Raw genomic sequence first — 12,408 nt, 5'->3', positions numbered from 1 at the left:
CCCTTATATTCAGCATGTCAGGCACAGAGCCCGGTGCACAGGAGGTACCCCCCCCCCCGCCCCCGCCCCCGCCCGCCGTCGTCCCGCAGGCCTCCCCGTTGGGGTGGGGGAGGAGAAGGGTGACCCGCCATCGCCATCGCCAACCACCCAGCTGTCGCAGAGGCGGGACAGCCCCGAGCTGTCGGCTCCCTGAGCTCCTGTTCCACATCACAGCCGATTAGTTACAAATAGCTTCCTCTCCTCCCGTATCACTTACACAACAGAGAGAAAGAGGCGATTGTTCCTGAGGAGGAAGGTCTCCCAGGCTCCTCTCACCAGGGCAACTGAGAGACGCATGGTGGGGGGAAGAAGAGGGGCAGGAGGAGAAGCAGGGCGTAGTCACAGGAGAGGAGGACGTGGAGGGTCCCCGCAGGTGGGGAGGGACTGCTGGACGTCCACCCTGGTGGACAGTGTGCAGGCAGGGGACCAAGGCTTAGCAAGGCTCCTGAGCTGGGAGGGCAGGGGAGGGAGGCAGCTCTGGCAGCCGCTCGGGAGCCCGATTCCTCGACATCAGCCTGCCCAGTGGCCCCAGTTGGGGAGGAGCTGCCCCCCTCGCTGGGTAGCCGCAGCACAGCAGGTGCCTGGCCTCTGGATTTCTCGAGAGCTTTGGACACCACCGGGATCTGAACAAATGCCCTCCCTCAAAGCAGCCGTGACTGGCCAGCCCTCCAGCCCCTCTGGTTTCAATAAAGCCCAATCTGGGACTCAGCGTCAGAGAGGCTGCTGAACACGAGGTGCTGGCTGTGGCCCCAGAGCCTCCCTTTGCCCTTGGTGGTCCTTGACTCTGCTGTCACCGCTAAGCTAGGTCCCTCCGTTAAAGGCGAAGGCCGAGCACGCACAGAGGACCCCTTTGTCATCCTCTTAGCGCAGCTGAGACCAGCTGGCATTTTCACAAAGGGCTTTACTAAATACTAAGGGAGAACAAAAGGGAAATAATTACAGAAAACACGAAAAACCCAGCCCTGGCTGCCAAGTGCCCAAAGTACAGGTTTCCGATCCTTTGGTGACGACGCGTCGCCCCAAAGGCCTGGGACGAGGCGGCGGGCACCTTGCCTGGCTTCCCTTGTTCGCAGCCCTCGTGGCGGGTGCCATCTTGTTTCCCGCCCCTGGGAACCGCTGGATCACCCGTGGGCTCTGCTTTGGTCTCCTTTCCAACTTGACCCCACCCCAGGCCCCCCACTGGGTTCTGGTCTCTGGCCAGAAGCATGAGCCTTGTCCCCCGGGGGCTGGCGGGGCTGTGGTGACCAACCCAGGGCGTGATTACATAGTAATGGGAGGTTGTCCTCCCACACTTAACCCCTACCAGAGAGGCCCACCCAAGTTGTATGGAACATGGGGTCTAGGAGGGCTGCCTCTGAAGACTGAAGGACAATTGGGTAAGGAATGGGCAGACTTGGGACGTCTTCCCTGTAGGGAGAGGAGAGAGTGCTTGGAGGATTGATCCGACTCAACAAACATTACGTGTGCCAGGCACTGGACAAGGTGCTGGCAATCCAAGGGTGAACAGGTGTCTGCCTTCTCAGACCTACAGTCTGAGGAAAGACGGACAAGCAGCTGGGCAGTGCTGAGACCGTGAGCCGGGTGCTGTGATGGAGAGGCAATTCAAGGTGCTGGGGGGACCTGGATGGGGAGGGCCTCACCCAGCGGCCGGCAAGGCTAACAAGCCTGCCTGAAGAAGTGCATGGAGATGGGGCGCCTGGGTGGCTTAGTCAGTTAAGCATCTGACTCTTGGCTTCGGCTCGGGTCATGATCTCATGGTGCGGGAGTTCGAGCCCCACGCGGGGCTCCGTGCTGCTGATGCAGAGCCTGCTTGGGATTCTCTCTCCCTCTCTTTCTGCCCCTCCCTCCCACTCTCTCTCTCTCTCTCTCTCTTAAAATAAATAAATAAACTTAAGAAGAAAAAGTGCATGGAGAGAAGGAAAGGGGCTCAGTGTTAAGGCTGAGGTGGGCCCACAGGAGACCCTAGCCCAGGGGGTAGGAGGAGAAGGCAGACGAAACTGACCAAGCAGCTTCCTGCTGGTGACCTTGGCTAGTTGGTGGCTACAGCTTGTCCGGCCTATAAAATGGAAGGGCCCTCGGCCCAAGCTGCCGGCTGCTGCTGTCCCTGCCAGCCAGGAAAGGGGAGATTCTAGTCCTTGGAGATGCTACTTCTCACCCACCTGTGCCACAGCCAGGTCTGGGGCTCGGGGACAAGGTCACAGGGAGTGTGCTTACCTCGTGCCACCTGAGACAGATGCTGAATTTTCATCAAGGGAGTAGGAAAAGTCACAGTTGGGAAATAGTTCAGAGGATCAAGACAATGAAAAGGCTAGGCCAAAATGGGAAAATGAGTCAGGAAGCTGAAAGGCAGGAAATTGGGATGGGTCGAGGCAGGTGTTTTCAGGCTAAAACCATGACTAATGCAAGGTGTGGGAAGCCCGGTGTGCTGGGACGGCCTTGGGAGGAAGGGGCCGGCCTGGCAGCCTGGTGTGCGGGACTAGAACCCACAGCTTCTCAGGGTGACTATTGTCATGGCCCAGACCCTGTGTTTACCTATATTTGTCTGACTCCCTGCAACAGGGTCGGCTCCAGGCCTGGGGTGAGGGCTGCTCCCTGCCATACATCGTCAACCTTGCAGAGTCTGTCAAGCACCCACTCTGCTCCAGCAAGGGGAAGCCTCTGAAAAACGTTCAAGACACGGGCCCTACCTTCCAGGTAGGTAATCTGGTTGGCACAGAAAGCTTATGCCCACTGGACAGAACTTGGAGAAAGACTTAGGCTGACCCTCACCTTGCTGCTCTCTTAGTAGCTAAATGACTATGGGGAAATCACTTCAGCTCCCCGCCTCTCCATCTTCCCATATTCTAAATGGGAATCACGAAAACCAGCTCCCAGTGTTGTGGTGGCATTCAGCCGAGCTGAAGTGGCTCAAGCGCCAGGCACAGCGCTTGGCCCATAGTAAGTGCTCACTGAACGCCATTTCTTTCCCGGCAACGACGTGTGATTGCGGTGATAACCAGTTCCCTGTGGAGTTTCGAGCATTGGTTCTGCCGGTGGGTCTACTCAAAAGGCCTTGATGACAGCTGGGGCCCGATCGCCTGGATGGTGATGGGGAGAATACAGGGCACGGGAGGCGGAGGAAGGAGTGCGCACACATTCACGCGGACAAGCCAGTCCCTCCATCATCCTGCTCCTCTGCAATTGGCAGAAGCAGAAAATTCTTTATTTTCTATCTGTCTCATGTCCGTGATGGCAAAGACCCTGCCCTGTAACAGGAGTGTTTTTGTATCTCTAATAAGAATCCAAAGTTGAATCAGAAGTCAGGCTGTTAGTCCTGACTTGCGACAGGAGCATTATTCCCACTTGGGATGGAGGAGGCAGTGGGGGGGGGGGGGCGGGCGCGCTCTGAGAAGTACTGGAAGTCACTTTAGGTTATAGGGCTGGTAAGGACAGACGCCGTGATCCAGGGGAGCAGAGCCACCAGCACGCCCGCCCTGGACTGGATGTGAGCAAGAGTGAGCTTCTGTCTAACCCATGAAAATGTTGGGTCTCGCTGCTTTCGGCCCCCAGCCTACCGTAGCTAATGCATCTCACGACCCAAGAAGCCAGGTTTAGAAGGGTGTGGTCCCCAGTTTAGTGACAAAAACAAAAAACAAAACACAAAACACAGGCACACTTGTGGGAACCACAGACATGGTCCAGGCATTCCGTTCACTCAAGAGTGTAGAAGGAGGGTACAGCATCCCCAGCTGTCTGTACCTGTCCCTCATGAACCGAAGCCTTGAGGGAACCCCTGCGCCACACCCCCAGCACCTGGGCCAGTGCCTAAAGTATAGTAGGACTGAAGCAATATGTGTCAAATTAAAGAATGAATGAATACAAACACATGCACATAAATAACATATGCATCCCTACACACACATTTACAGGCAAATATGCCCAATGCGTAAGTGCTGAAAACATTCAGTTATAGACAGCCATATACAATACAGATATTTAAATATACACACTCATGCACAGCACATGCTTGTGCCCACGTACACAAATCCAAATCCAAAATAAGAAACACACATAAACACATGTGCTATGCCCACATAGACATTATGGACAAACATATATGATCCAGGCACGCACGGATCTGCTCACCCCCATACACATGCACAGCAATGCCCAGACACCCTTCACCATGACCCTGGGCCCAGGAAGGAGTCTGTCAGCTCCATGAATCCTACCTAACATGCTGGAGCTCGTCAGAAAGTTCCTTGCGGCCCCCGCTTAGCTGGCGGATGACTGGCCCCTGGCTCTCGGACCTCCGGGCTTGGCCAGGCAGGGAGGCAATATCTCCGGCAGCCCTGCGTGGGTGGGCAGGCAGGCAATGGACACAGAGGTCACTGGGGTGAGAGCTGGGGCTGCCCTGGCCTCTCTGCTCCTGGCTGGAATGTGAGCAGTAGGGGCTGCCCCCCAGGCCTCTCCCCTCCCACAGTGCCCACCAGCCCCAGGCCCAGGCCAATCCCTGAATCCCGTCGGGTTCTTGCAGCCAGGGAGCTGTGCATGGAGAGTGGCGGGGTGATGAACGCTCAAGGACCATGGCAGGGCGCACACAAATGCACAGAGATGCACCCTCATACACAGAAGCCCGACCGGATATTTATCCACACGCAAAGACACAGGCAGGCATACAAATTCCCAGTCCTACTGAAAGGCACATTCAGACACTTCCAAACACACCTGGAGACACAGAAGAGACACGTACACACACGTAATCACTCAAGCATGCAGAGATATGAGAGACCAGACCCACACACAAGCCGCGCTCGGACATACATACGGCAGACATACGCACGCAGACCACATGGACCCAAAGCACATGTGGATCTCCACAGTCACGCACCAGTGCCCACGCGTGCACACACAGACGCACACAGATCCCTAGAGGCAGACCCCTGCTGAGTCGGAGATTTCCGTCTCCTGGGATCGGGAGGAAATGCTGCACTAGGCCACTCTCAAACCACATGTAGCGGCCTGAGCAAACTGCCTTCCCCCAGGAGGAAACAGTGCTGGACCCTCAGCCAGGTGCCCGCATCTGGGCTGCCCTACTGTCTGAGTGCCTGACCAGGAGGATGGTGCCTGGGGTGGAGAGACAGTTCTGGAGTCAGGTTGCTTGCATTTTGTTTCAAAACACACGCGCGCGCACTTTTCAAGAGTGCATGTACATGCACGACGTATACCGGCAGGGCACTCTGGGAACCTCAGTTTCTTCATCTACAAAATGGGGTTAACAAGCCTTTCGCCCCCGGGGATTGTGGGGACGGCATAGGTGGCACTGTAAAAGTCCAGACCAAACTCCTGCCTTCCTAGGGGTCTGGAGTTGCAGGCTCTTCCGGGGCCGCGACAGTCAGGAGCCTCGCTGGCAAATGTTGCGCTCCACTACCTGGACGCCCGCACCCACGCCAGCCCAGAGGAGCGGGAGCGCAGCCGCCGGCCCCTCTCGGGGTCGGCCCTGGGTGCCGCCTGGGTCACTGGCGTCCCGCGGGAAGCTGCGGGCTGGGCGGCGGCGGGGCGAGAGAGGCCGCCGCGGGGGCGCCCCTTCCGCGCACTGCGGGCCGGGCGCTCTCGGGTCCGCGCGGCGGCAGCGGCAGCCACCCGAGGGGGCCGCTCCCAGGCCTCGTCGACGGTGGGCGGGGCTGGCCTGTGGCCCCGCCCCTCTCACGGCCCTTGAAACCCAGTCGCCAACAGGCTGCAGTCCCAGAAGGGAGCTGCTGTCTGAGGAGGAGGCTGCCTCTCCACTGGCCTCCACGAGAGGCCCTGGGGTCGCGCTGGGCGCCCGAAGGGACCTCCCCAGGGACCCGCCTGCCCCACACCGCCCCGCCCCGCCCGGCGCTCCGCATCAGGTGCCCCAGCCCCAGCCCTACCTGCGGACTTCAGGCTCCTGGGGCTTCCAGAGGATGCTCGGGCCACCTGCGGTGACCTCACAGCAGCAGTGAGGCTCTCCTCCTGTGCCAGGGGCTCCCCCAGGGGGCCGAGCATGGTGGTTTTCCCTTGGAACCTCCTGGCTTGGGACGTCTGAGAAGATGCCTGCCATGAGGCTGTTCACTTGCTTCCTGCAGCTCCTGGCTGGGCTGGCACTGCCCGCTGTGCCCCCCCAGGTAAGACCTATCCCAGCCCCGGCCTGCCCCCCCCCCTTATCTTCCCAGCCGCCAGCACTGGGGTCAGGAGCTCTGAAATCACAGACCCACTCTGGGAGTGGCACCTCCATGGATGTCCACACACTTCCCAGGAGCCAGGCTGGACCACATCTTCTGGGAGAAGACCTCAGGCTGGGCTGTCCCAGACTCAAGCTCCGGGGTCTGTCTTGGCGGGGGGCAGGGAAGCCACAGGGAAGGGAGGGAGGTTTCCTGTCTGGCCCCTGGAGCCCTGGTGGCTTTGCTAAAAGCATCTCTCCACTAATCCCAGGCGGGTCCCTGGCCTTGTGGTCAGGGTCGAGGCCCCATGACCAGGCAGGCGCCCCCAGGACCTCTGACCTGGCCTGGTGGAGGGGAAGCCAGCGGAACAGGCCATTGGTGGGGAGGCTGGGCCCTGCCCCCACCAGGGTTCTGGGTGAGCCCAGGGCTCCTGGGTGGGCTGAGGGTGAGACAAGAGGTCCTGCTGTGCCCTCTTTCCCGGGTGGGCAGTCAGAGTTCCTGAGTGCAGGGCCTGGGGAAGCGAACAGGGCCCTTTTCCCAGGAGCTGGGTGAGTCTGGCTGGGAGCCAGCTTGGGCAGTGAAATCCTGACAAAGCCAATGAGATCCCTTCCCACTGCACTGTCCTGCTGCCCCAGGAGTCCCCAGCCCCAACCCAGGAGCGGGTGGGCTGGGCAGTCCTGCAGGGGCGGAAGAGCCCCACTACCGGCCACTGCCTGCCTGCTGCAGGGCTGGCCAGAGGTGTAACGTTACCCGCAGCACCAGCTCATGGCGCCACCCACTCCAGCCCCTCGGCTCCCACCAGCTGATCACCTCCTCCCACCCCCCACCCCCACCCCGGGGTTTTGGCACCCAGCCAAGGCGGGCTGCACAGGGCCCAGCAGGGCTGGCCTGGGGCTGGGGAGAAGGGAGACCCCTAAGGGTTGCAGGATCTTTGAGACATAGAAGGCAAGGGTCTGCAAAAGCCTGTAGCCTTTCACCCTATCCAAATGAGGACACTGAGGCCAGAGAAAAGGGTGGGATCCACGCAGGGTCCAGTGAGATCTTAGTTGCACTGGGAAAGAGGCGGCTCTGAGATAGGGCAGAACGTGTGCAGCGGGTGGCAAGGAGCTCAGAGGGGCCTCTATGCTCTTGTGAATTCGGCCCCAGAGCACAGAAGCCCAAGGTGGACCCCCTCATCTCTGCCCTTTTCTGTCCACAGCAGTGGGCCTTGTCTGCTGGGAATGGCTCATCAGAGGTGGAAGGTAAGCACGCTGGGCTGGGGGTGCACATGCTCACCAAGCCCGCCCCTCCCAGTCCTCTGCAGAGGATACTAAGGCGCTGGCATGAAGGATGGGTACAGGCTGATATGAAGTTGGGGAGAGTCTGCAAGCTGGCTGACATCCTAGCTGACAAAGTGGGCAGGGCTTGAGAGATCCTCCTCTTGTGACCCAGGAGCCCAGGGAGGTGTATTCCTGGGCCAGGGTCACCCGGCACGCAGACAGTGAGGCTGGGGCCAGTATATCCAGGGTTTGTTCAGTTGGCTCGGAGCCCCTTCCCAATATAATGTAAGGAGGCAGATGGGGTCTTGGAGGGCAGTGTAGGCGGTGAGTGCCAGGAGCCATACTAGGGATCCAGGAGCTGGTTGCCGTGGGCAAGCCGTCAAGAGGATTAGGGAGGGGTGAGGGGACCTTCCCAGAAGCCCAGCCCTGGCAGAGCTGCAGGGATCTGACCAGGCCTTTCCATTGATTACAAACAGACAGAACATGAGTCGTGCCCTCCCTGGCCCCTCCGCTCCTCACCCCGGGGTTGCATCAAGAGGGAATGTTCAAAGGGTGTGTCGTTTGCCAAAGGGACATACGTGCAGAAGGCAGGAGGCCCGTGCCAGGCCCCCTGTCTCGCTCCTCCCTCCCAGCCTCTCTGAGACGTGCGGCAAAGCCACACTTCGCTACTGAGGCTTCCCCTCGTGCTGTGGGAGAGGGAGCGTGTAGGGACGTGCACACGCACACTCGTGGTAGCCTCTGAGAGCTGGGAACACCCTCCCCCTGGGCCCTGTCTGCCTGGTGGCCAGCCTCTCCTGGGCACTGAAAAGCTGGGGGGAGGTAGCAGCCCTTAACTTCACTGACACTCTCCCTGTCACCCCGCTGTGCCCGCTGGCTCTGGCACAATATTATTCTCTTGGGACTTGGGGAGGGACCCATCAGCCGTCTCCACCCCATGACCTTTTTGATGCTTTTAGTGTATTTCAGCAACAGGTACCAAAGAAGTCTGAATTTCCTTTTCCTCGTCTGTAAAATAGGAACATTAGATTACATGATATCTGACGTTCTTTTTCCCAGAGTGTGGGATTCTCTGACTCCCATGGAGGAGACACAGGAGTACATATCTCCCGTGGCCAGGGGTGAGGAGGCTTAGAAGTGTCAGTTCATTAGGGCCACTGCCCTGTCATCCTATCAGCCTAATCAGCCAGGGAGCATGGACTGTGGCCAGGTGAAACACCATGAGTTTGGACCCCAGTTACCACAATCTGAAAATGCCATCCTCTCCTGCTAACATCAGACAAGAGACAGAAGGGTCTGTACTTTGCAACCGTAGACGTTGATTTTTGCTACCACTATTCATGGTACTAGTGTTGGGCAGTCCCTCTAATTCTGTGCTGGCCACAGGCTGTGAACTGGGAAGGCATTCATTTTCTCCCCATTTTGTAGATGGAGAACCTGAGGCTCAGAGAGGTCCTTGGGGCCACCTAAAGCCTCAGACGCGCCCCCGGAGATGTGGCAAAGTCGGGGTGCGTAGCATCGGCCTTCCCCGTGGCTCATGACCGTGCAGGCATGAGCAGCGTGTCCCTTTCGGCAGGCTGGCTGTGTGCCCCGCCAGTGCCATGGAGAGGACACCTGCCGAACTCAGGCTGGTGGCTGGCGGCTCAGCCCAGCTCTGTGGCCCCTCCCCAGGAGCTTGCTGTCAGGATTAAACACTTCCCTTCCTGTGTCTCCTCCATCCCAGGTCATAGGCAGATGGAACCAGATTGGAGGCTTGCCACCAGGGCTGGCGAGAGATCGCCGAGAGCCCAGTTGCGGCCCTGGCCGCAGCCCCATGGAATCGCCCAGCCCTGGCCAGGTGACCGAGCCACAGCCTCTAGTTCCTCTCACCCCCCACCCCGCCTCCGGAGCAGGTCAGGGGGCCAGAGGAAGTGCTCGCAGGAGCAGCTGAGCAGAGCTCTTTCCTGAGGGGCTCAGCCCACATCTGGCAGCGGTCACCACACTCCTGGAGCCAGCCCCTCGCCCACCCCCCTCACATAGCCCCCTCTGTTTCTCCCACGTGCCCAGACAGTGGCCTCCAGGGACGAATTGCCCTTTTTCCTGGTGGCTGCCAGGTAAACCAGACAAAGCCCGCCTCCTTCTTAGCCAGCCCCCCCCCCCCCCGCCCCTTCCCCTACACAGTCTGGTCATGTGGCCCATGGAGCCTGGGTCCTGATGACGTAGTCTGCATGGTGGGGTGTGGGGGCGAGGAAAGGAAATCCCTTCTGCCGCCAAGGCCCAGGCAGCTCTGCTTAACCTGGCCGTGGCCCTGGCAGCCCGGCGGGGTGGGAGCCTGTTCGTAGAACGGTAGGGGGCTGAGGTGCCCCTTCTCTGCTGCTGTCCCCCTCCCTGATGGCCGGTGCCAGAGCAGGAGACTGAGCTGTCTGTGGCGCTTTGGCAGCCGGCTGTCCCTCTGCTGTTATTTATGTTGTCCACGGTGGAGGTGAAACATTCAGAGTTACATAGTGCTCGTGGATTTTAGACTAAACATGTGCTCGTGGAGTTACAACAGGGAGGTGCTCCTCTGACCTTGCACTGCAAAGGCTGGCGCTTACAGGGAGAGGGGCTTGTGTCCCACTTGTGTCCAGGGAGAGTATTCCCGTGGCTGGAGAGGTAGGATCAGGGCAGGCATCTGGTCCCCCTCCTATCCCCGGGCCCAGCCCCTAGTGCTCCCTAAGCAGACAGGGCAGAATGCAGCAGCAGACGCCCAGATAAGCACGGTTTATTGCCTCTGTGGCCGCCTTGGCCAGCTCCACGTGGACACACCGCCTCGGGTATTTTCCACCAGCTTGCAGCCTTTCCCGAGGGCCCCTGCTAGGGCTGAAGTTTATTTTTCCTCTGAGATTACCCTGAGACTCACGGCCTTCCAGGCTCAGTGGAATGGACTTCGGCCCCTTCTGCCTCCTAGGAAAGGCCACGGAAGGAAGTGAGGGGCTGCTAGGAGCGGCCGTTGCTCTAGGGCAGAGGCTGCAGGGTCCCCCAGGTGATCCAGCTTCCCTGTCCTTCCCCATCAGCTGAGGACAACCATCAGGTATAGGGCAGGATGACCCAGAGTTAGAGATGTTTCTCTGCCCACGGTCTCAAGGCTGGGCTGGGTTGCAAGCAGAGAATCCCAAACCATGTGTCAGAGCCAAGAGAGACCTTAGCAACCATCTATTCCCAGCCTTCTTGTTTTTCCCCAGCTGAGGAAACTGATATACCCAGAAAGGTTAAGTGACCTCCCCCAGGTCACACAGCCAGTATAGGACCAGGACTAGAAGCCAGGTCTCCTAACTCTGGCTACTCACTTTCTGGGAGCCTCTGTTTGGGACCAGGCCCCAGGCCTTCGCCTGAAGGAGCATCTTTTGAGAGATTCCAGATGAGCCGACAAAAGATCCTGGTCACAACCACTAGGATGTGGTGGGGGTCAGGGATGTCCCTGATAATCCTCAGTGAGCTGTCATCTAATCAATCAATAATTACCTAGCCTATTTTTACTGGGTGCTTGGGTCCCTGTCCTCATGGAGCCTCGACTTGGTTGTAAAGGAGATAAGAGCCACTAGTGGCCAAGATAAGGTAAAACCTCCGGGCCAAATTATGCTCAAAGGAGGAACATCTGTTCATACTGGGAAAGTTGGAGAAGGCTCCGGAGAGGAGGTGGGATAGCGGGCTTTATCTGGTTAGGAACAGGAAGGGGACAAAGAGCACATCCCGAAGGTGGGAATAATGGTGATACAGCTGAGCTTGATGTGAGGGCTGGTCCCACTGAAATGGAGAGTGATGTGGACAGGGCACGTTGCCGGCCATGGCCTTGGCTGCCGAGTAGAGGAGCTGGCTCAGAGAGGGGCAGAAAATAAGGACTAAGGGGAGGCTAACCCTCCCTGTGGGACTCTACAAGCCAGTCATGCAGAACTGACTGTTCTCTGCAAATTCCCCAACATCGAGGAAGCAGTCGATCAGGCCTGAGAAAGGCCCGGAGGGCCTGAGGAGCCCCCAAGACACACGCTCCTCAAAGCTCCAAGGGCGCCACGGCAGACGTGGGTGCCTGCGTTGAGAACAGAGCAGAGAGGCCAGACCCTGCGAAACTCCATTCCACTGTGGTTTCTGTCCGGCAGAGGAGCTAGGGGTCCAGCAGTCCTCCCAGAGGCATCATGTCAGGAGTTCAGAGCACAGAGCTCATACAGGCTGGGGGCTTCCTGGAGGAGGGAGTGCGGGCTGAACCTGGAAGGCCCTGCGGGGCTTGGGGAGCTGGCACTGGGGCTTTGAGGGGCAGGCTCCTCCTGACTTGACCCAGCTGTCTGTGCCTCCTTGCAGTGGTGCCCTTCCAGGAAGTGTGGGGCCGCAGCTACTGCCGGGCGCTAGAGAGGCTGGTGGACATCGTGTCGGAGTACCCCAGTGAGGTGCAGCACATGTTCAGCCCCTCCTGCATCTCCCTGCTGCGCTGCACCGGCTGCTGTGGTGATGAGAACCTGCACTGCGTGCCCGTAGAGACGGTCAATGTCACCATGCAGGTAGGGAGGGGAAGAGAGCAGGCCAAGGTCCCGGGACCGGAACTGACTCCGAGGCCCCGGCACTCCCCACCCCAGCACAGTGCTCCCCCCTTCACGAGCCCCGTCCCAGCTTGGAGCCCACTCCAAGGGCTCTAGCCTGGTCCTACCCCATGACCCAAGGACGTCTGGTGGAGCTTGGAAAGGAAACCTGTTCAGATGCAAGCAGTCCTCGTGTATACCGGGAGCATTCGGTGCCCTGAGCTTTGTGTGTGTGCACATGGGCACGCATACACACACACACACACACACACACACACACACACACACACACACCCCTTGTTTATTAAGCACTTGCTAGTAAGGCCAAGCCCTGTGCTAGGTGCTCCTAAATGTTACTTCTGTTACCTCAACACGTGATCCTTCAAGGCAAGTGTTATTTACATTTCACAGATGAAGCGCTAGAGG

The 12,408-nt window shown here is 58.9% G+C and overlaps 1 protein-coding gene across 14 annotated transcripts in view; it reads left to right on the top strand.

Annotated features, from left to right (window-relative positions):
• The window catches only part of PGF (placental growth factor), a 52,151-nt gene that overhangs the window by 33,753 nt on the left and 5,990 nt on the right, over nucleotides 1-12,408 (top strand). For 8 of the 14 annotated variants that reach the window (XM_045060242.1, XM_045060243.1, XM_045060245.1 and 5 more), the window contains 4 exons: nucleotides 2,599-2,733; nucleotides 6,126-6,164; nucleotides 7,399-7,441; nucleotides 11,768-11,964. In XM_045060242.1, the coding sequence (XP_044916177.1) occupies nucleotides 2,599-2,733; nucleotides 6,126-6,164; nucleotides 7,399-7,441; nucleotides 11,768-11,964 (414 nt within the window). Of the gene's footprint in view, nucleotides 1-2,598; nucleotides 2,734-5,680; nucleotides 6,165-7,398; nucleotides 7,442-11,767; nucleotides 11,965-12,408 lie in introns of those variants that run through there. The other 6 variants (XM_045060244.1, XM_019833310.2, XM_045060247.1 and 3 more) reach the window with 6 other exon arrangements.

This window comes from Felis catus, chromosome B3, assembly GCF_018350175.1.
Source record: "Felis catus isolate Fca126 chromosome B3, F.catus_Fca126_mat1.0, whole genome shotgun sequence".
Classification (NCBI taxonomy): Eukaryota; Metazoa; Chordata; class Mammalia; order Carnivora; family Felidae; genus Felis; species Felis catus.
The sequence above is the reverse complement of the archived record's forward strand: the minus strand, read 5'-3'. Positions and strand labels throughout refer to the sequence as shown.